Raw genomic sequence first — 24,487 nt, 5'->3', positions numbered from 1 at the left:
AGAAGTTGTGTTTATCTTCGGTGGGAGATGACTGCTAGGCTCTTTGTCTTGCTAGAACAAGCACGAAAATCACCAACACAGCAAGCCCATTTATCTGTCATCTTCTTTTCTCCCCTTCATCTTTTCCTCTCAGTATCTCTCTTTCAGCTGGTCCCTTTAGAAATGGCAAGCACTAGCATGTGGGAGATGTCGAAGCTCTGTTTCGCTAATAAAAATTACATATATTTACAGGACAGACTGTTTATCCCTCACTTTGCATCTTCTTTCACTCCATTTAAGTTCATTACCAGGATATCAAAAAAAAAAGACCGTTTCATATCACGGAAGACGTTGTTATGCACATACGTTTAAAAGAGATTTCTTTGTTTGACATTTGCCACGGACTGCCTAGTTTAACTTTTGATAGGTCAATGATTCAGCGATAGAGTCTTTACAATCCGTGAGCTTGTCAATCATAAAGACTACTTTCTGTTTTGTTAGGCGAACACAGTAGGAGTGACAGCACAACAATAAACTCATACAAACATCGACATAATGGTCCCAGGCACGTGCATGGGGCTGTTCATTCTAATAATGTTCTAAGTAATGCAGAAACGATTAATGATAATAAAGAAATATAGACAGGAAATGAATAAACACATTGCTTCCCTGAGCGTGCTGTAATATCTAATTACATCAGTCTATGGGGAAACAAATCATGGATGTCAGTGCCGAAGTTCTGTTGCCAGGACCGAGACATGAAATCCCTCCTGAAAAATAACTGCCCTCGGTTGTGACAGGTGCGCTTCTGACAAAATCTATGGAACATTATCTGAGTGCATTATAAAGTGAAAATTGACATGTCATTCCCCGGCTGGCCATGTGAATGTATTAAAAAAAAAAAAAAAGCTATTTCCTTATTTCCTCCTTAAGTGCTGCTCAACTTTCCCGGCATCGCTTGAAGACCGTAAGACATCTGATCACGCACAACGGGACCGCCTGCTGCAAAGACTAATCGTAGTCCGCGCACACGTTTCAGCACGTTGGACAGCGCACGGCGCCGCAGAGGCGGTGCGTGGATTCAACCGGTGGGTTTCAACCAGAGCAGAGGAGTGAGAGGATCGGTACACTGAATGCAGCATTAAAACTCTTTTTAATTTTGCTCCTCGTGTGAGACAGATCTTTATTCTTTGTGGATCGCTTGTATTTGTGGGGCTGGCTCCTTTCTCCCTCTCTCTCTCTTTCTTTTAACATCGATTCCGTCGTGTGGGAAGGCGTGACGCCGGATGAGTGGTTGACTCCAAAAGCCGTGCTGAGCAGCGTGGAATAGGTGACTGTCAGGCAGGCGGAGTGGTGTGGTGGTGGTGCCCAAGAGACCCTCCATTTATAAGGATGCTGGTGGGAAATGCCTGGAGACAGAGATGACGAGATTTGTCAAAAGGCTCTTGAACTCCTGTCCGATCTTTGTTCGAAGGGGGAAGTGCAAAACGAAAACTGTCTGGATTTTATCTACTACTTCCGAGACCTCGCCAGGCCACGCTACACGGATTCAGGTGAGGCACCAATTGCAGGCTTGATTCATCGAACTGAAGTGTCCACGATGTGAGTTTTTTCCTCCTTCACCTAAAACACAATAGGTGGCCCAAGCATTGTGAAGAGTGCTTCACGACTAAAACACTTAGTTTAGAAATTGGACCTTCCTTACTATAATTAACTGGAAAATGATCCCTCTAATTTGTCTCTTTTTCCCAAATCTACACTTAAGTCTGACATAGTGCAGTCTACACTTGGCATGTGCACAGACGCCGACCGTGACATCGTGTGGTCACAGAAAAGCACTCATCAGATAACATGGGATATATTCTTCCTTGGATGAGCTGCGCTTGTATCGGAGCTGGGGCGGTTACTATATCGTGTCACACTTTCGCGAAACCTACTTCTTGGAAAGTTTACTAAAGATTTAATTCCTTGGCTTACCTAAATCACGTGGCCAACGCGAAGCATGTGGCTCTCTCTCTTTTTTTTAATTTATTTATTTATTTTTTTTGCAAACCAAAGCCACACGAGAAGAATTAACGTGACCACAGGGTCCTGTTTCATCTTACCAACGCCTAGACTAACCAGCTTCAACCAAATGATTTGCGTAAATGAGTGCGCGTGTGCGCAGAGAGCAAAAAACGGCTATGAAGGCTGCCTAATTAGGAGGAGCGAGAAAGCGCAGCCCCTGCAATCCTCCACGTAGCCTACCTGCTCCATTCATTGTGCTTCCATTATTATTAATGATAATTCAACACATGAAAGCCACTATGAATCCCCGCTCTCGCCCCTCCCTCACTCTCTGCATCCCTGTCATTTTCCTCTGAATATTGCCCAAGGTGCGAGTTCTATCATCCACCCCCATTCATCATTTAGCCTGATGTATTTCATAATTCACAATTTAAAAAGTGTAATTGTAAGAGTCAGCTGCCAGAATTGGATTGTATCACCCATTATAGAGGCAACAGGATGACGAAGGAAGCAAATTAGAGCATGTGCAATGCTCCCTCTGACATAGAGTTCAGGGTTCACTGGGGGCATCAGTGGTTCTCCTCAGAATGCTGCTAATGACCACCGTGTGTTTGGACATACTGTAAAACATCTTGCTGACACAGCCCCTTATCCCTTACCGTTAACCGTGCATAACCATACAGTAGAGACTATGGCTATGGCTATACAGTCAGTAGAGGAAAGCTGATCAGAGAGATCAATAATTAATATCTCAGAGTAAAATGAGAAGATCAATACCACTCTCTCATATCTGTCCAGCTGAAGGCAGCTGCCAATTAGCTTAGCTCAGCACAGAGACAGCACACTGGGGTAAGAGAAACTACACTTTTCTAAGATGTACCTGATACATCCAATCTATAACTTCTCACAAAACCACAACTTCTCATTTTGTGTCTTCTCATTCTTCTCATTTTGCACATAAGTTTAAACAAATCTTAATTGATCAGAGGGTTTAGAGGTACTGGCAGGCAGATTTAATTACATTTACTACTGGTTCCCAAGTCTCCAAGCTGCTGCTATTTGCAACTGTTGCTGTATTATTAAACACAAAGAGGTATCTTAAGCAAATAACATGACTCAGATGCAGAACTTGCATACATTTCTTTCTCAGCACTTGTTTTCCTCCTACACTTTTGCACCTCTAAAGGTCCTGCGCTCTAAAATCGGTCCAACCTCATTGTTGCGATGCAGTGTCTGAATCCCTCCAGATGTCTATAGATTCTCCTCCACCAGGCAGCACCCGGGCTGCCTGCCAAACCGGCTGTGGGCTCAGTGTCCTCAGATGGCAAGTCCCTCAATGTTTCCACAATATTCTCCCAAATCACACGTACTCGGGTAGTCACAGAATCTCACGGTGCAGAAAGGACAGTTGGTCTGAGGCCCTGTGACAGCTCCCACACACAGAACCAGTCCTGTATTAGACAGTCCTGTGGGATTTGGATGTTGAGTTGCCTTTCCCATAGCCCATGGTAAGAAATACAAAAGTGTTTTTGGCCTAGCAAGTATTTTCACATTTGCTGTGACAAAAGAAGCCTTTAGATGTCGGTGCGAAGTCTTGTCTTGTTTACTTTGATCCAGTGGCCTTTGAAAATGTCAAAGTTTTAAATGTTAGCGATACTTCAGATGTGTAGTAGAGCTCTTAGTCTCAATTCAGTTCATCAAGGATCAACAATAATGCCTTCTTATCCCTGAACTATACTTCTGTCAGCTGGGATGGGATTAGAGTGTTGTTTTAAAACGAAATAACGCCGAGATAAAAGTTACCCTGGCATGAATTTAGTTTCACTGTCTGACAGCCATGAATCTATTTTTAGACACTGCATCTCACTACATGCACTGTTACTGCACCACAGATTCATTTATACATGGATTATGCTGCCAGTGACGATAACGGTCTAAGTCTAAAATATATACTACATTAACAAGCCACTTGATGTTCCACCTGATCATCCAAGACTTTCACCAATTAAGTCATGGAAAATAGGCAAGTTTGTCAGCTCACGTTATTATCTGTGTACATTGTCTGTTCTGAGGGGAACATCTACTTGATGTGATGCTCATTATGACTATGACATTACTGTTAACCACAGCCGCATACATTTAATTCGAAGTCATTTTTTCCCCACAGTGCTAAACAATGACAGGATAGCTGGCAATATAAAAACGAAAACAAACATGCTATGATTAAAGCACTTATACAGACTTTACACTAATTACTCCAAACAAATCTCGATCCAGGTTGTGTGAACGCACATGAACAGACAAAAAAAACAAATCACTTGCTTTATCGCTACAGGAAACTAATGGCCAGTTGCAGTCAGCACATGAACTGTATTGCTGCCCTCGCACAGAAAGAGGTATGGCCAAAAATAGACATGGTCAGGTGGATACAGCAGACTGATGGTATTAAAAAAAAAAAAAAAAACTGTGCAGTCGCTTGAGCTCTTCAAAAAGACGATTCACGACAAAGATTGAAAATGTTCATCACATCTGTATCAGGCGAACAATGGCACGCAGAGCTTTGTGGTGCACAAAATATAGACAATGGAGAGCAGGTTAGCTGGTTGATTTAGGAGTCATGCAGCAGGAATCAAAGCTCAGGGGAGCAAAGAGATGAGTGGCCTAGACGCTGGAGAGCAGTAGAGCAGGAAAGCTCCGGTGGGTAGAGCAGCAGATAACGCTGACAGACTAGGGATTGAACTGTGGTGAAGCAGGACTTCTTATGATGGACGGTCTGTGAACTGAACACGTGAGACATGGGAGACCTCCGGTGGGGTTACTGAGAAAAGGGACTCCACTGAGCAGGCAAAAGCGCAGGAGTTTGACAGTGTTGGTGAATTCAGATGGGCAGTCGAGGAACTGGACAGGAGGAAGGGGCTGCTGAAGAGCTGAAGATACACTAGGTCAAAGAATTATGATATATACACATATCATGAATACATACATGGTGTAAGTCATGTTGTAATATTGCATTACCTGTTACTTTTAACTACACACAGTAACAATCTGCTGCAGGAGTTGTTGTCAGTCCTGGCTTGTGCCAGAAAGGCAGTGGACGCCTTAAAGTCTCAAGTCTCAAGACCAGTGCAATTGCTGTAGTGGGTTGAATGAGGGATGAAACAGGCAGAGGTTGCTTTAGAGGGTGGGGACTGGACAGCTGGTTGGGGTGTTGGGGAAACATACCGCTGTAGACTAATATAGAGAGCTGGTGATTGGGGTGCATGCCTGGTGGCTGGATCGGAGTGAGTGTCTACGACGACATCTGCCTCGAGGCTCAAAGCATTCAGCTAACAGCCAGCTGACAATGAACCAATTGTACAGTGGCTGTCAGCTGAAAACCAGGGGACACGGCAGCGGGGCGGCTTACAGATTATCTGTCTGAGCGTTGGCAGCCCAGTTTATACTGAATAGTTGGCGATAAGGATTGATATATTTAGCTTGACCTGACTGAATTTAGGTTGAATTATTTGTGGGCATTCTGCCTGCACACATTTAAAATGACTAATGACCATCATAGGTGAATTGAAGACTGTTGTTCAATAATAATAATAATAATAATAATGCTCTACCACTTGAGCTACTGCCACCCATCGTTGGGTTGTACGTTTGGAGCTGCAGAATCCATTTCAGAAATATCACAACTTCCTTTTGTCACATGAGAGACTAAAGGTGTTGTTTAACTGGTGGACAATGCAACATTTCTTCATGCTGTACATGAATACTGTACATAAATCCCCAATATGACATACATGGTTGTTACGTTTTCACGTGACTGATTTATTAATCCCTTTGTTGGAAAGCTTTCAATTTGCTATTTGGTTAGCGACCAACATTATATGGTTAGCTTTAGAAATATAGCATGGTTTGTGTTTAAAGAGGCCCTTTGAAACATCAAGCACATGTTAGGTAATCCTCCCCCATCTGCGCTAAGCTTGTCTACCGATTTCCACTAGGATGATGAGCCCAACCACCTGATAGGAGATTTTACTTATGACGACCACAGGAGGCCCGATAGCTGTACAGCTATTAAACAGTAGCTGTTCCAAACTCAGAAACATCCCTATGCAATTCTTACACCAAGCCACACTACATAGGACTTTGATTTGTGTACTTTTAATTAATTTTAATGCTGATTAAGAAGCAGCAAATCCTGTTCAGAGAATGATTTTTTTTTATTTATTTATTTTTTTTTTTTATTGTAAACCCCTGATACTAGATCATTGTGCAGAGACAAAGGTCATTTAAGGTGCAAATCACTGGTCATGACCGCTGACATTGTTTTATCTGCTTTATACTTTCATTTAAACTATAATTCATATCATGAGACTAACTCAGACTATGAACTTACGACATTTCACAAGTTCACTACAGAAAATGACACATTTCCTCAGTCTCAGCAATCCAAACTTAAATAAAAGACAATTTGGCAAGTTCCAAGTCTACAGAAGAATATTAAATTAAGGCCTCCCATGAGGAAAAAAATGGGAGGAGGTAGATATTTTTTCCTTTGAGGAAAAAGTCAAAAAGTCAAGAATGAAGTCGAAATACATCATGAAAAAAATCTCAATATAACGTCATAATATAATGTATAATGTAGTAAAAGTATATGTATACAACTACCATCTCAAGTGACTGCTTCTACTAAATGCCCTGGAGGCAGTTAGATGAAGTAGTGAAACTATACTTTGGACTGCGGAAGAGTATTAGCACCGCTACGTATTTATTTATTTTTATTTGCCGCTATTACCTGCTACCTCTTCCAGGCTTGTGTGGTTTATCCTTTGGAACAGTCTCTTCAAAGTCCTAATACTGAGAACTACACTCATGAGCTCAAACACTAACATCGTATTTCAACTTTACTCTCGATATTTCAACATGTCAAAAGTGCATGATGAAAAAAAAAAAAGCTACATCATCTCATTTTTTTTTTCTCATAGGTGGGCCTAATACTCTTATGTATATGTCTGTGATTAGTATTAACAGTTCTTTTCACATGGATTTTAGTCATCTGATAATTTATACAGGGACACAGAGTTTCACCTCGCTTAGTCTAATTAACCTGAAACACATTTCCATCATCAAAAGTGCAAACCCAGACTGAGGCAAAGCATAGGGCTATCTTCTTCAATACATTTTTACATAGTAGGTTTTAATTAGTTGTTTTTTATCTTTTTACACAATAGGCAGTGTGGTCAATCGCATCCAAAACAGTGAGGAAGTAAAACAACTGCTAACATTTATTGGACAGAGTCACTGCCTTGGCCGCAGCACTATTGTTCTGCAGTCGTTTCAGTGACTTACCATTCAAAAGAGAATGTGTTGGTGAAAAGTCACTCGCTTTTTGAGAGCAGAGATGATTCAGAAAGCCCTCGATGACTCTGCTCTTCACACTTCATCTCCCTTTCCATGGTGACTCGCACACCCTGCACTGGTGTAAACAAATGCACTCCAGAGTCATGCTTTGAAACTGGTATAAACTATTACTTGACAGTCTAAGGTCTGTATAAGGTCTATGGAAGGAGCTATATAAATGTAAAAGGTTTATCCTCCCACAGCCACTGCTTCTGCAGTTGCCCACAAGTACATTGGTACGCTAACACTGATGATGTGCATGACTGGTTAAACCGCTGCATAGGACTTTGTGGCTCAGAGTAGGTACTACAAAATGCCTAAATATATAAATATTTAAATTCTTAGAATTGGAAAACCCGAATCTGTTTCTACCTGTCAGTCTTGTTGCTGCAAGCTTCCCCTTTCATGACCATAGACTCATTTTAGACAGGTTATAGCACCCACCTTTTTCTAAAACTGGTGTGAACACTTTAAACTATTGCTAAAAAAAAACAAGACTATTGCTACAGCCACCCCTCCTCTTCTGCACAGAAATTAACATTTCAACACTCCCCTTGGCAGAGAAGATAAGAGGCTCAAGTTTTTATTAAATACAATTAATGTAATTAACCTTGTTTACTGTAATTTATAATAATGTAGAATAAAAGAAAGTGGCAAAATCCAACAGAGCCCCCAGATTATTCCTCAAGTGAGTGAAAATCTGTTGTCTTTCGTATCACTTACTTATGTTAGCATATTAACAATGTGGGTGATATTTTTGAAAAAGCTATTACTTATATATAGAATATAGATACGATAGATAGACAGAACATTTGTACTTGCTGGTGGTGCTAAAGGCTTTATTGCAGAAACCAAACTCAGTTCAGATGTTGATTTTCCTTCTCTCTCGTCCCCTTCACAGATATATCAGTGAGTCTGTTGTCACTGGTGGTAACTGCCTGTGGCTTGGCCCTGTTTGGGGTCTCCCTCTTTGTCTCCTGGAAGCTCTGCTGGATACCATGGCGAGAGCGTGGGCTCTCCCCCACCACCAAGGAGCCCCATGGGCACCTCAACCCCACCATGAGCCCTTTGCCCTCACAACCTGCACCCAGACAGCCAGTATACACGGCTGTGGACCCCCCGTTGCACAACCGCCGTGAGTCTTCGCACTGTTCCATAGCCAGAGAGCCAACTCCTGTGGCATCTGTTGTGTCTGTGGAGGCTCCTATGACTCCTGTGTCACCCCCTCCTGTGGTCTTGGCCACACCTGAGGCAGCTATGAAGATCAGTCACACGTCTCCAGACATCCCGCTGGACGCCCAGAGTAAAAGCCGGGAAAACGGGGTTCACACTACCCCTCGTATGCAGAGACAAACCACTGAACCCCCGCCTTCTGGTAGATCAATGTCTGAAATTGGGTCAGTATAAAATCTTTGTTGGTTTCTTTGCCTCATCAGAAATACTAATAAGAAACACCCTTTTGTTTATTGCCAACTGTTACGTGCACTGTTATGTTTCAGAGTGTTGGGTTCTTAATTTGAGCATTACAACTGCAGTATGAAATTAGGGTTGGGAAATATTGTGACCAATAAATCATCCAAAACTAACAAGCAAAGTTGGCACTAGACATACATAAATTATGATATGCAAAATTATTCATTGTGCAGTTAATTTTGACATTCCAGCATTTCTTTATGATACCAATGTTGTACGATGTTTGTTGTCGATTTCCTCTGCCCACAGACAAGGGTCAATTCGCAGACATATGAACCTCTCTAACCCAGACTTCAATGTGGCCCAGTTCCAAAGGCAGGACTCCCTCACTGGTATGGGCCTGGGGCTTGGTCGCCTCAAACCTGAGCTCTACAAGCAGCGCTCCCTTGAGGGAGATGAAGGCAGTCGCAGAGGTGGGGGCTGTGGGCGCCTCCACTTCATCCTCAGATTTGACTGCGACCAGGAACAGTTGATAGTTAAGCTACATAAAGCGGAGGACCTCCCAGCCAAGGATTTCTCTGGTACCTCTGACCCTTATGTTAAGATCTACCTGCTGCCTGATCGTAAGACCAAGCACCAGACCAAGGTGCATCGTAAAACGCTGAACCCTGTGTTTGATGAGGTCTTCCTGTTTCCTGTGGCATACTCTGAGCTTCCCACACGCAAGCTGCACTTCAGTGTCTACGACTTCGACCGCTTTTCCCGCCATGATATCATAGGTCAAGTGGTGGTGGACAACTTCCTGGATCTGGCAGACTTTCCCAGGGAGACAAAACTCTGCAGGGAGATCCAGTATGTCTCCTCGGTGAGTCAGCACTTCTCTTCAAAGTCACGTCACGTTCATTTAGATATTCCTAGGTATAGTATTTAACATTTAATTGTTAGCACAAAAGGCGAGAAGCATTTTAAGTGTGTATATTCAGATCAAATCTGTCTTACTGACAGTATAAAATACATATATAAAAAATACTTTTTCAAACACTCAGAGCTATCCGGTCCAAATAAATAACTAAAGGATTAATGGTCTCTTCACTTCTCCATTTGAAAAAGATGATCAAGAAATCTGACACTGTGACCTTCATGCAGTATTTTACTAATTATGTACCACACAATACATCTCTGAAGCATGTATTGTAAAATAACCACTGTGCCTTTGGTTTATTGCCTTTTCATTGTTTGCAGAGCATACATGTTGGATAGTTCTTTCCTTTTCCGGCAGTCAGTGTTGCCTTACATGTTACATATGGATGACACTGTGAAGGACAGAGACGTTTCATTAGTAAACACATTTACTGAATATCCCCGTACTTATCTAAATTCAGTGCGCTCTGCCAGAACCACCCTCTGAACATAAGTAAATTAAATCCTGTGAGACTTCTTAAGGTCGACAAGATGAAAGACCCAGAGCAATGTTATTTTATTGACAGTGTCTGTGCGTTTGGACATCTGTTTATAGGAACCAATTTGTGTGAGAAAACCTATGTAGGTTAGGGCACCATTGCAAAGTGAGGACATTTTTGGGACTGTGGGTGTCTTGACAAGTCTGGCTGACAAGTGTGAGAATAAGTGTGTGTGTTTGCGTGAGGATAAGTGAGGGAGAGAGAGAGAGGTGTAAAAATTGACTTCAGCTCAGAGTAGAGGCCACACTTTGGTACGTGGTCTCCTGTGCCACTTGTGTGTTATTAGTCATCTTGCTCTCACTGTCCACAGAGTTCATTAGGGTGTTTTCAGCTGCGCCCCATTAGTGATCCAATGTGCAGCTGGAATATCGTCTATCTGACAAATATTTTGTGCTATCTGCTATATCCATAGATATTTATGGCTATGTGCTTCCAGTGATTGTTTTACTTGCATGTATCTCATTGTGTGACCTTAACAAGCTGTAACATGAAGATGATCCCATCCTTCATGGCATGCATAAGCAGAATTAATATGACTCTGCGCCACTGACTGCAGCAAACAGCTTATTTCATTCAAGGGAACTCAATACACAAGGCCTTTCTGGGTGGAGTCTGCATGTTCTACCTGTGTCTGTGTGGCTTTTCTCTGGGTATAGGCTGGCGACCTGTCCAGGGGGTACCCCAGCTCTCGGCCGGTGACAGCTGGGATAGGTTCCAGCAACTCCCGCGACCCTAGTGAGAATAAGTGGTAGTAGATGATGAGATGACATTTAATTTACAAGTTAAGGTAGCTGCTGGAAACAACAGGTCAAACAACCCAGTAGGAACAACAGAAAGTCAGTCTGTTTGCAAAGTTCAAAGGACATGTACGATGGACAGTTTGAGTTTTCCCCTCCAAAATCAGTTGGACTGAGATGCAGCATTTGGTTTCAGTTTATTTCACTTGACTTTTGGTTTGTTGTCCTGTTATTATTTATACTATTTTACTGAACCGCAATAACACAAATATATCACCCTTGACTTCGCCCTTGACGGTACAGAGAGCAGCATCCTGTCTCCTGTAGCTTTGTTCCTCACAACATTAGCAAATATCTGCACTGATGCCTTTTTAATTTACTATGACTTGTCCCTTGGTTACCTGAATGGTTAACTCCTTCACCTGTCAACCCAGGCAAAATATAACCAAACTACAAATGTGAGTTGGAATCATTTAGAAAGACAAAAAAAAGACACACAAACAAACAAACAAACAAACAAAAAACAGTCACATGTATACATTTATGAAGAATAAGCCCAAATGCGTTTTTACTTTATATATAAATCTTTTTGTGAATGCTGGATGCAAATCTTTCTTTACAACAGATGTAGTCATCTGCTATAATACATGTTTTTATAGTTCCTGTTTATTATTCCCCTAGAATTGAAAAACAAAAACAGTTTTGCCTAAATGAGCTTGTGTATACTGAGCAGTGCATATTATTTTTTATATAAAATAAAACTGATGACAGACTAAGAAAAGAGCAAATTACAGTGCAAAACATCAGCCTCAATCACAGTGTGAATGTGGCAATCAGTCAGGCTGTGAAAACTGAATACGTTTAAATGATACCCCATGGAGGCATGTACTACATGACAACCTGAGTTATCCCTCCGTATTTTGATGTGATTTAAGGATTGTGAAACTCAAGTTTGGGTTGTGAGGATAGGTAAAACTTGATACCAGATATCCACTAAACCTTGCAACGATCTGGTATTAAAGGTATCCCTTATAAATCTGAAAAGTTTTAGGGATAACTAGTTTAGACACCTAGGGAATTGAGTATTAACAGACCCACGGGAACTGACCCAAGCTGGGTGATGCAATAATTAGAAACTGCAAAAGTCTTTGACACAGGGGGATTTGTGGCATGGTGCGTGCCGATCTAATTTGTAGGCTGCTGATACCATCCAATGATTGAAGTCTCACATGTTGTGTTAAAGACCATTAACAGCTTCCTACACATGGCCTCTAAAAATACTGACAGAACAAATACTGAATCATTCTGCTTTTCTATTTCAATCTGTCTGTCACTCTCTAATTGTCTGTCTTACTAACTGACTCTCCATCTTTCTCTCCATCTCTCTCACACTCACACGGTGTGACACAGCTGCTATATTTGTGTGGCCTGTGACTTTGAAACCCAAAAGTTGTGCGGGTCACTCCAAAAGACAGCAGTCTCGGACCTTTACACAGTACAAAGTATATTCATCACAACCCAGTCTGGCCCCCACAAAGCCTGCACCTGTGTCCCACTTTCAAGATCTATAAATGGGTTTTTGATTGTAAGTGACAAAAATAAGAAGTATACTTGAACATGTGTGTACATGAAGCAAAGTATACTATACTGTATGTAATTTAAAATGTGAGAGTGGTTTGATGGACTCACAATCTTGTGCTCAAAAAGGCAGAGAAACTAATCACTGGACACAACTAAGCTGGAGTCAAAGGAATTAATCCAAAAATTTAAAAATATGAAATATCATTTACTCACTTTAAGGTTGCTGATCTGGGCTTAAAAGAAATAGAGGAACAAGTGGGAGACGTTTGTTCTGTCGGCTCACCCCAAAAGAGTCTTTAGGAGAATAGCGACAAACGCATCGATTTTTTTTTTTTTAATAAACTCTCAGCTTCCATCTGCATTGTGGTTGAGTGATGACATTTATTGACGTGTACGCCCTTTGCTATTGATAGTTAATCAGTGTTAGCCAGTTAGAAGAGAATAGTATCTGACAGGTGGTTGAGGGAAACCAGTGATTCACACTATTAGGGTTTCTTTATTATCACACACTTCAGCTTTTTATCAGTTTCACACTATGCGGCGCATGCACACACACACCACACACACACACACCACATACACACACACACACACACACACACACACACAGTCTTGCACTTGCACACATGCTCCACACGTACAGTATATCTTCAGAAACAAGCTAATTACCTTTGCACAACACCAGCACGGAGGTAGGACATTTTGTACCTGCAGCAGAGTCCGTTTGTCATAATCATTGTACGGAGTTACTGAGTTAATTTGATAGAAAAGGCAGGATAATCATTAAGTCGTTGCCAGTGGGGCAAATAATATTATTGATTTCATTGCCAGATTTGGCTTGTTTAGCTCTACAACAGAAGCAGATTGCAGATTAATGGAAGAATGTGCATCTCATTCATCCAGATTTTGAAGATGACACTGGCAGCGGAAACCAAAAGCTCTGTGATGTATTCCAGTTAGATGAGGCTTGTTTTTTTGGTTTCTTGGATTCTATTTCTCATTTTGTTAGACACGCAAAAAGCAGAGTATGCCTCCATTGTGAAAGGGTGGATACAGCATTGCTATCACAAAATTTCTGCTATTTTTCGCGTTAACAGGGGATTATAATGGAGCCAGTGAAATACGCCACTAATCTCTCTCTTCCCATCTCCCATGTATCTCAACTGTGTACAAAGACTATGGAGCATGAAGCAGATGTAAAGCCCATAGGATCATTCTCGGATGGAGAATAAAATTTTCTGGATGAGTTGTCATTGTTAATCCATCATGCAAATTAAAAAAGTCTCCTACTATATCTTGCTGAACACAGAAAAAACCCACTTTAAGGTATGGGTTGATTTAGGAAGAGAAATCATAAATAGACTAATGCTCATTTTCAACTCTATATTTTCATTCTGGGACTCCACTAGCATTATTCAAAGCTCCAAAAATCTTCATTCATCTTATGTTGGCCTTTTATTTAGCCCCTGAGTTCAGTCTCTCTCTGAAACAAGCTGTTTCCTGCATCTGCGCAAATTGGGTTCTGTCACTGCCCTGCTCCCTTGGGTGACTAGCAGCAGGTCCTGAGCCTGCTCATTCCAGTGGAAAGAAATGAACGTGGGCACAAGTTCAGACCTATTTGCTTGCCCTGTAATCACCAAACTAAATACCAACTCCTTTTCACAAGCTACATATCTTCAAACGACATTTCAGACTGAGCGATCAGGAGAAAATTAACTTTTTCAAGCCTTTTCTGACCCAAATGCAGGACACAGATGGAGGGAGGAGGAGGAAAGACATGCCTTCAATCAAAACTACCTTGGGGTAGTCGCATAAAACGCTGCTGTGGAAAAGTTCCAATAAATGACAACGGAAACTCCAAAAAAGGGAAATAGAAAAGGAAACCAGGACAGACTAGGAGATGAAAATATAGAATGAAAACAGCGCAATTTGAAATAGTTAGTAAAATTAGACAAGCACATCCAGAAATAAATATGAGCAAACATAGAAAAGGGAAATCACAAGGTGGGCCTTGCTTTTGGGCACTCCTGTTGAGAGGGGATTCAAACCACCAATTACCCTTAGAGGACCGAGTTCACTTTTATAACCACTAGGTCACACGGTTATATGGTGTTGATGTACTGTACACATACTGGCAATAATCCATTAGTATTTTGTCATATTTGGTCCATTGGTATGTTGGTGAAAAAAAAAAGATTTGTTACAGATCCCTCAAGTTTAGGGAAAGTCACTGAGCTTCTCCTTTTAAAAGACGACACTCAATGTTGGAGATGGCTCCTGATTTGAAATAGCAGCACAATCTTCCCAACATATCAGTCGATCAGCAAGAGACTCTGCTGTAGGAGTTGTCGTCTTCACCACACACATTTGTGTGCTTTCCAGGTTCTCACTTCTTCGGTTGAGTTATTTTAAGCGCAAGTGATAAGTACCGCCACTGCCTCTCTGCAGCTGAACAGAAGTCTCTGTGTCGGCTATAATATGGGCAGCTTTAATCAGAGCAGTGTGACAGAGGCCAGTATTGCTTGGTTGAAACCCATTTCAACGCTGTGAATAAATATCTAATGGCCGTCCTATTAGTCTTTACCTTTGGCTTGTGTGAGAGAGTGAAAATTAGCCTAACTGATTATTTTTGAGCAAATGCATTTATGTTGTCTTCTAGGATAACGTGGACCTTGGGGACCTGATGTTTTCACTCTGTTACTTGCCCACTGCTGGCAGATTGACTATTACAATGATAAAGGCTCGCAATCTCAAGGCCATGGATATCACTGGCGCATCTGGTAATTAAAATCTGACTCTGTCTAAAAGAAAGAGCTTCCGTTAGTATTCGTAATGTAAATGCCTAATCTTCTTGTTTCTCCCATTTGTTTAGATCCATATGTGAAGGTTTCACTGATGTGTGACGGCCGCAGACTGAAGAAGAGGAAGACATCAACCAAGAGGAACACTCTGAATCCAATTTATAACGAGGCCATTGTCTTTGATGTACCACCCGAAAACATAGAGCAGATCAGCCTTTTGATTGCGGTGATGGACTATGACCGGTTAGAAACTTTATTTAATAATAATTTGCATCTATTTGTGAAGATCCATCTCAGTACACAGATCTAGTTTTTTTCTTCCCATTCTTAATACGTAATCCATCATTATTTTTGGAATGCAGTGCAGGCCACGATCAAGTCTTTTTCTGTCTCTGCCTCCTGTGTCCACAGAGTAGGCCATAATGAGGTCATCGGAGTGTGTCGAGTTGGCAATGATGCGGACAGTCTCGGCCGTGATCACTGGAGTGAAATGCTCACATATCCCCGAAAACCTGTTGCCCACTGGCATCCTCTCGTTGAGGTTAGATGACTCTGCTGTGATGGGTGTGACATGTGTTTTCATGCATGGGAGACAGACCATGGTTTGAACATGAACATATGCAACCACCACCGTCAAAACAACTGCAACTAAACAACTACAACAAAAGTTTGAGAGAGAAACAGATTAAATCTAACACTAGATAAGACAAAGCTTTGAGGTCAGTCGCTGCTGTAGGTTGTATGATTAAGGGTACGTAGTAAAAGAAATTAAATCGAATACACAGTATTATAGCAGCAATGATTTGAGAATAATTACACCAACCGAATCTGAAGGGAAAAGTAAATTATGACATGCAAATGAACTGGTTTTAGACAATCAAAAATAAGCATGAGCAACACAAAAGATTTGAGTGTTGGCTGGAAGAAGGTTGGAAGAATAACCGTAGTAAGCGTAAGTGAGACTGAGATTATCACTCTCCACTGAGCTCATTTGTAGTCACTGATAACTGCAGTGTGGTGTTACAACGAGCTTGTGAAAAGATTTTGGTCAGCAGTAATAGAACATCCAAGCAGAAAGTAAACCAATAACTGCAGGATGTGCTGTTAGATAGAAGCCTGAAGAAGTCCGGAAAGCTCAAAGACATTATACATCTGATTCAATAATCCACAGTGAAAAGACAATCGTTCTAAAAGATCAAAAAAGTCCACAGAGGGAGAGGCTGTTTTATCTGGCATACTTGGATCTGATGGATTAAACGTAAACTCCTCTGGAACAGATCAGATCTTCTGGCAAAATATAAATCTTTGACAAGAATCTTTGAGAGGAACGATAGCAGTTTTGAGATTCTGGTTATCTTGGCACTTGGCACTAGTACCTATACACAAAGCTACAGGTTGCCAATAAGCACGGCAGGAAACTGCCTGGGGCCCTGGGCCAGAAGGGGCCCCTGAGGACCTACACACTTCAAACTTCAGCAGTGGCCATTTGTTTTCAACAAGAGTAGGAGACTTTGCTAGAGGGCTCCCACCTGACACAACTCTGCACACTTAAGCTCGTCATATGCCGTGATGGACTCTCAGTCACTGGAGTACTGAAAAAAGAAAGAAAAGGCACAAGAACACAAAAGAAATCACGTGATTGAAGCAGCTGCTGAATAGCTAACCGAGTGCTGCAGGTCTAGCCTTACCTATGGGGAAGAAAACTTTGAATAAAATAACCTCCAGTATACCACCAGAATATTTAGTTTGTTCTTTTTGTGACAGCTAACATTAGTCAGATTAAGTAGCAGAGCAGTGTGTCCATCTCTGTTGTCTGTGAACCAAGTCTAGTGTGGAAATGTCTGCTTCAGGCACAATATGTCATGTCTGGATAGTGTCCAAATAGACGATTAGTCCAAATATTGGCTCACATCTATAGGAAGCAACCCTTTGAGAGTGGGCCAGATCTGTTATCCTTTCAGTTATCCGGAGCACATTCCACCTGAAATTTCAGTTGAGCAGTGTGATTGCTTTGCACTATGTCCTGACCTGTTTGAAGAGGTGAACCATGGATCAGTTACACTTTTCTCTCCGACCAAGGCAACCTTGACTTAGACTCTAACTTCAGGTCTTTTTTATCAGCCAATCCTGAAAATGACTTAGGAGCCCCCAGATTCCTGGAAGTGCAATGCCAAGCATAATGTCACTTTTTTGCCAATGATGATTAGCAAACTGCTACTACAGCTGCTGCTGAAAACATGTAGAAAAGTCAAGATGATTTTCCAGAACCTGCATCCAAGCATCAAAGACACGGATAAAACTGCAGCAACAAAACGGCTTGATTATTTGAAACATGGCAAAACTAATGTTCCTCACCTATCAAGCAGAAACAGATCAAGCTCTGATCTGCTTTTCAATTCTCTGAGCTCTCTGCACTCTTCAAAACATTCCTTTAGCCCTCACCTTATCACAGCAATATATTTTTTTCATTTTACACTAGTCTGACCTTTCGTCTTGGGCTGTTTTATCTTTTCGTACGTTGGTCAGCTTTATCACACCACATTTCCAAGCAGAACAAACAACCAAAGGACTGTATAAAGGTAATTACTAGAGTATTATTAGACTTATCTAAATGAGTCAGTGACTTAAAAAGTGCACTGGGACACATGGTTGAAAAAGACAGCCACTGGTCCCATTAACTAAAATGTGGCAAATAAAAGAAACACAATGCTCAAATTTCAAATTTTGTTAAAAACAGTAATTGGGAATTTTAGAAAAGGCAAGTTTATAGATTCTGACGCCTATTGAGCCAATATTCAGAGAACACAGATAGAAAGTTACCCAGAGAAGCTGAAAGGATGGTATTTCTGACCGGCGTATTTACTCTAAAGAAAGTGTTTCTTTTGCATTTCTGTGAGCACATCAAAGGTCTCTGCCAGCAAAACACATTAAGGCAATGTGTCAAAGAAAACTGAAAAGGCAGTTTGCTGTGTTTCTTTCCGGGCTAACAGCATATGTAATACTTTGAAGTCTTCATTGGAGTCTCAAGAAACTACATATATTGCTCTAAATTCATTTCAGTTTTTCAGTCCTCATCAGCTCTTCATCCCCACACTACTCATAAGACGACTGAACACAAAAATGCAGATCTATTGATACCTTTGTGTGCCAAGTAAGCCACTTTTTCTGCAAAAGTTTTTCTTGGCAAACCAAACAGTCACAGCGGTGCAGTTTATTCCAATAAAATTGAGTGAATGCATAAATAAACTGTCCTCCCAAAAATAAAAATAAAATGAAATGGCAGACAGTCAGTGTTTGTTTTAGTGCCCAATTCACGACACTGTAGGTGGTTAGCACATTTGTTTTGGAAGCGCAGGGGTTTTAAAGTGTGACAGAGAAGATAATTTTTTTCATGCACATCAAACAAATAATTTATTTTTTCTCACATTTTCTTTGCTTTATTCTGTTTTGCAGTACCAAGGGACCACAGGTAGTAGCCAGGGAGGATCCTGTAATTCTCTGAAGACGCCGCCTTCTCCGTAGCCTTGAACAACATCTCATATGAGGGCACCGATCACCCAGCTGCAGCCGGACCGTGGAGTGCTGCTCACGGATGGAAACAGAAAACGGCAGGCATCTGTAGACGACTATGGAAAAGAGAAACACAAACTGTCTTGAGGTCCGCTCGCTTGGATCAGCTGCATGTTGAATGACCGCTGCAAAGAGGGTTTTCTTTTCTATGATGTTTCATGAGAAAAAAACAACAGGCGTATGCAGACATTTTAAGTCTGTGCTATTCCTGGGTTTCTAAAGTCGTTACTGTTTTTTACATGGTCTTGTTACTTGTTTTAATGATGTGAGTCTGTATTTGCACAGCGTACTTACAACCAGTTGAACTGCCATGCTGTTTGCTCATTTGGTGGTGAATTGGTGCATGAGATCATGGTTTGGTGGGATATCTTCTACTCGTTTGTTAGTTTCTATTTTTGGAATACAATGTGTCGTTCTGTCAGTCGGTGTGCAGTGACAGTTAATTTCTAGACAAAGTATCTGTAAGTAAAATATGTCGAATGTTATAAATAAATATTATTCCATAAAATGTCTGTGTCCATTTTTGTGTCCATTACAGTCTAAATGTGTGATGTTTTTTTTAATATAAAATAAAAGTCTAGACCAAAAAATTACTAAACTAGAAAATCTGTGAATCAATACAATGTTGCATTCAAAATCAAAAAGGGATTTTGAAAATAATTACAATGTAAGAAAGAAAAAAGATTTAATTTACAGTATTTTACTGTATATAAATGTATTAGAATGGCAGCAGTCCATACAAATACTGCGTTTTTGAAAGCCTGAACACAGTTTTGAAATTAACTTTTAACAAAACACACAGAATACATTTTCACCAAACATGTTTGCTGCTGCTTCCCTTGCAGTGAGCAGTGTTTTCGGTTTTAGAACATGGATCAGATAGAAATAGCTCATAATTTTTTTATCTTGCTGCCCAGCAATAAACGATGTCCAGGAAGTTTTCTGTCCCACTGTACGAATAAGAGCTGAAACCTAATTACCAGTCTCCAATCACTTCCTCCTTTCTCATTTAATTTGCTTACTCGGCTTACAGCCAGCGCTTCTCTTTACTGTCCCTATTGTTCTCTAACAGTTCTGCTTCTGGCAGAGATGGGTGGCCCTGCATGGTGGCGAATGGAAATTACAATAAATTTTTCTAACAGAAGAGAAATACCTTTCATGTATTATTACATGCATAGACCAGAACCTTTAGGCTACATCTAGTACCGTATGAATGCTGTTGTAATGGAGAGGTCATAGCTGTGGTAGTCATAATCCTCAAAGCAATTTTTATTATTTCAAAACAGCCAGAAGGAAGGTGCATTAAAAATACTGTGGGCCATGTGCCATTTTCATTGCACATTTGATCAACATTACAACCCTATAGAGAAATGCATCCCTGACAAGATTCTGCATCATCTTCTCATTGCATATGAACAGTAAAAGATGTATGGAGAGGTTCCATTTTATTTATTTTGCAGATTGATTGAATACACAGCAGAGCTAAATGACTGACTGGTCGATAACAGAATCAGTGTGTATGTACAAACAAATTATATGTATATTTTGTTCACACCTGTTGAAAGGTGAGTTGCTCACAGTGAGCGACATCGGAATAGACACCATGACTGACAATCATACTGACAAATGACACTGATAGACCTTTTCCAAGTTTCTAGCAATAATAATAAAAAAAAAGAAAGAAAAAAGAAAACATAAAGCCAACATTGTCAGGGTATGGTTTCCAAGTTAAAATGAAATAAGGAAAATAATAATAATATAATAATTAATTCTTTCCCACTGCAGAACACCCAGTGCTATCTGTCATTTACAATATATGCCAAGGAAAAATGGAAGAGCTTAAAGTCGCATGCAGTTTATAGCCTTTACACTTTAGTTTCATCCAGTGCTCTGTCATGTTCACTCTACTGCATCAATGCATGACTAGGAAGTGGCATACATTTACATCCACTATGATATAAGCTTTGCTTGAGTCATTTGAAAGGATTTGTAACTGGTAATGGTTTTCTGCTCACGGACAGCATTGAACTACGTATGAATGAATGTTATTATGCACTGCATATTGCAATATTAGTTAGCTTTCCTACAGTGAGACACCACGGTTGTATTGCATATTTCGTATTACATAGGCTCGAGGAAAAAGAAATCATTGTAATGTCAAATGTCTACTTGGCGACTGAACTGCTCCATCTGTATCTCATAAGTTATCTGACCCATGATGCTGATGGATGGACTGATGTTCTGGGACTCCCGATGAATTATGCAGGTCTCCTTAAGTGCAATGGCCAAAGGTCTCCAAGTGCCTCCATGAGAGCTAGCCTCCAGCTACTAACACCCGCTTTAATAGCTGTGACCTTGTCTACTTACTCTGCCCCTGATTATAACTCACTCATGTGCGTATCATGATGGAGTATAAATTAATAGAGAGAAAAGGGGAGGATGGGTGTGGGTTGTCACTGCAGAGGCCGAGGCGTGTGGGCTGCTTGTTAAGGTCTTGTTAGTGGGCGCTGTATATGACACATTTCTGGTAGGCTGTACTACTCTGATCCAGCCAGGTTGATGGTAACAAGGAAAGGGATGGTGCTACTTTCACAGAGCAACTTACCTAGTGAAATAATCATCTATCTGACATTTGGGTTACATAACCAAAGAGTCTTAAAGCTGAAAAACGTATCTAGCTTTATGTTTTAAATGTGCAGAAGTTGCTTTACTCATTACATCTGCATGATTACGATGGCCTGCACACACTGAACATGCATGTGTAAGTAGTTAGAATGATGACGTCTTGTTTATTACTGAAAACATAAATGATCTATTTCTATTTTGGATCTATTTTAGAGTACAGTGGTGTAATGCTTTGAGGTTCTTGTTCAAACCCACGTCACTGTTCTTTGCAGTGGCGTGATATTTGTGAACAAATCGGATCAGCTGACCGGCTCTTTAAAATGAAAGAAGGGAACTTTGCTGTTTCACACACACATAAACTGGTGGGATATCTAAGTTTGATTGATGCTATCAGTGTTTTTCTTTTAACCCCACCCACAGGCTGGCATCTTAAAAATAAATAAATATCAAACAAAGCCAGTCTTTCGAATGGATCCAAAAGATCTGGCTCTCTTTTAAGAGCCATAAATCCCATCTCTAGACCTTTGCCAACTGCTTCAGGACACACAATCTTATAAAACATGTTTATTTCTCATCAGCAGCCGCCTGTGTCTCTAATGCTGTTAGTGCTAACGTAGAGATTCGTCCCACACTGCTAATGAAACTGCTTCTGGTAATTCTGCGCACGACAGAGTACAGCATGAAGGAGGATGCATGAATAAAACAATGTCTTCTGTTGAAAAACAAATACATTACAGAGTTTAATTACGTCAGCTGATTAAATTATGCAGGATTTCCAAGTGGGAAGCTGATGTTTCATCTATCAGTTTTGTTTTGTTTTTTTGAAAACCTGCAAAACACAGAATAAAACGGAACAAGATTGAGTGAGCAGGGGTTCAAGGTCAATTTTCATAAATGATGTGATTAACTATTAACTGCAAATTATATTTGCAATAGACACAACAGCGTACATATCACATTTTGGAGCCATGTACTTAGTTTCTTACAGTTTGATGAGATTTTGAGGTCCATGTTATCCAGACACTGTTTAATATTTCAATGCCATGATGTGGTTTCCTAATCTAATTATTCTGGTGTCTAATTACTTGTGGGAAATGGAGACACGTGCAATATTTAAACTAGCCAATTTGGTTTGGAACAAAACAACACTGTAGGAATCCATTTCTCGTATGTAACAAACTATTTATTTATATGGGATGCTGAAGATTTACTTCAAAGGCCTGTGATGACCTTCATCTAAAAATAAAGAAAAAGTACAAACCAGTTGTTTCGGCATTGTGTGTGAATGTTACCCATGTTTTAATGGTTTAATATTACTCTATAGTACATGCAGGTATTAGAAACTAGACTAAATACTGTAATTTTACGCACATTAATAATTCTTATTTTGGCAACATTGTGTAGCAACCATTTAATTGCTTATTGTTGTACTTCATGTGTGTATCTGTTTTGTTTTCTCTCCACACATGTTATCTGTAAGGTCATTTATGGCTGACTGTTAGATTTTCTTGGAAAACGATGTGAAGGATAGACACCGTATCTTACTTTTATGGAAACCTTCCAAAGCCCTGTCCGTCCCCTTGTGGTTTAAGGATGTATGACCCATCTTAAAACAGAAAAGATAAGATTTCCATTAAAAGGTGACTCGTGTAGGTAACCAGAAATGGGAATCTTTTATAAATTATTCCAGTTCCTTGTCAGCCCTGACAGTCTAATAGGGTTATATCTGGTCTGTAGTTTTTATTTTAAAAAATGCTTTATTTATTTATAATTTATTATTTCATTATCATCATCATCATTCATCATGCACCAATAACTGTATAGATGTACAGAGGCGTGTTAAGTAGTTTTGTAGTCCTACTTGTCGATTAACGAAACAAGGACATGATATTTATATTACAGTGTTTGTATTGCAGTTTTCCTCAATAAAAGCAGTATTAAAAAAGAGGAAACTAAATTCATTGATCTCTGTATGTGGACTACATGAAATGACCGCAGACTGCAGTAACTTTACTCCTCCAAGAGTCTTTTATGTCTATAGTATATTTCCATGTGTGTATGAAATGTTAAGAAAATAGACCGTGAACTGATCTTTTTAGGTCCGGGTTATTGCCCTATGAAAACAATTAGAAGAACATCATTGTTTTATCACAGTTTCTGACCTTAATTCTTAATCCTCTTAATCACAGCTGCTAAGTAATTAACTTAGAGAAGAAAAAAGGGAGCACAGCTAGGATGAAGAATCAAATGACAGTCAAGAAAACTTGGGAGACAGAGATAGAAGGTCTTAATCTCATCCTTGGGAAAAGCCTCCCTCTTTGTCTTTTTTTCTTTTTATTGCAGTGCCTTGCAGTGGTGTTGGTGCCAGTGTGACAGATATGAACAAGGCACTAGTGTAACCTCTCACACTGTGAGCTTCCTCTCGCTAGGGAGATAATTGCTCCCATCACCCGGGTCAAGAAGTTCTCAGTGAAACCTACAAACTGACCATCGCTTTATAGACGATTCCCGGCTGGCGTCAGCATAGTGTTGAGACCAAGGCTAGTGTCTTTCACTTGTTAAGTGAATCTAAAGCACATCCAGGAATGTGCGCACATTATATCTTTCAGATTCTGGCTCATAATTGGCTTAACAGTTACAGGTGATATTGTTTAGAGTTCTGTCTTGAAGGTATTATCAAAACACCAAGAAAGATCATTATTAACAGTGTAACTTTCAGTGACAATGCCTAACGTCAGCTGCTTCAAATATGTGGGGCGCATTGTTCTCATTTCCAGGAATAAACATATCGTAATATCATTTCTCACACATCTGAGTTTCCAGATCACATAGAAAGTAATACATACGCAAAAGCAAAGGAACGTGTCTGAAAGAAATGATAAAAAATTTAGAAGCTGTAGTAGTTCCATACTTCTTTATATTT

The 24,487-nt window shown here is 40.3% G+C and overlaps 1 protein-coding gene across 1 annotated transcript; it reads left to right on the top strand.

The window, feature by feature from the left end:
* The first annotated feature begins 743 nt into the window (after positions 1 to 743).
* On the top strand, positions 744 to 19,451 carry syt9a (synaptotagmin IXa). Its single transcript, XM_047579743.1, has 7 exons — positions 744 to 1,532; positions 8,279 to 8,774; positions 9,100 to 9,655; positions 15,228 to 15,348; positions 15,441 to 15,612; positions 15,781 to 15,910; positions 18,823 to 19,451. Exons 1-7 carry the CDS (start codon positions 1,385 to 1,387, stop codon positions 18,889 to 18,891), a joined length of 1,692 nt encoding a protein of 563 aa, XP_047435699.1. The 5' UTR covers positions 744 to 1,384; the 3' UTR covers positions 18,892 to 19,451.
* Positions 19,452 to 24,487: the final 5,036 nt, after the last annotated feature.

This window comes from Mugil cephalus, chromosome 3, assembly GCF_022458985.1.
Source record: "Mugil cephalus isolate CIBA_MC_2020 chromosome 3, CIBA_Mcephalus_1.1, whole genome shotgun sequence".
NCBI classification, from domain to species: Eukaryota; Metazoa; Chordata; class Actinopteri; order Mugiliformes; family Mugilidae; genus Mugil; species Mugil cephalus.
This window is presented reverse-complemented; position numbering and strand designations above follow the sequence as displayed.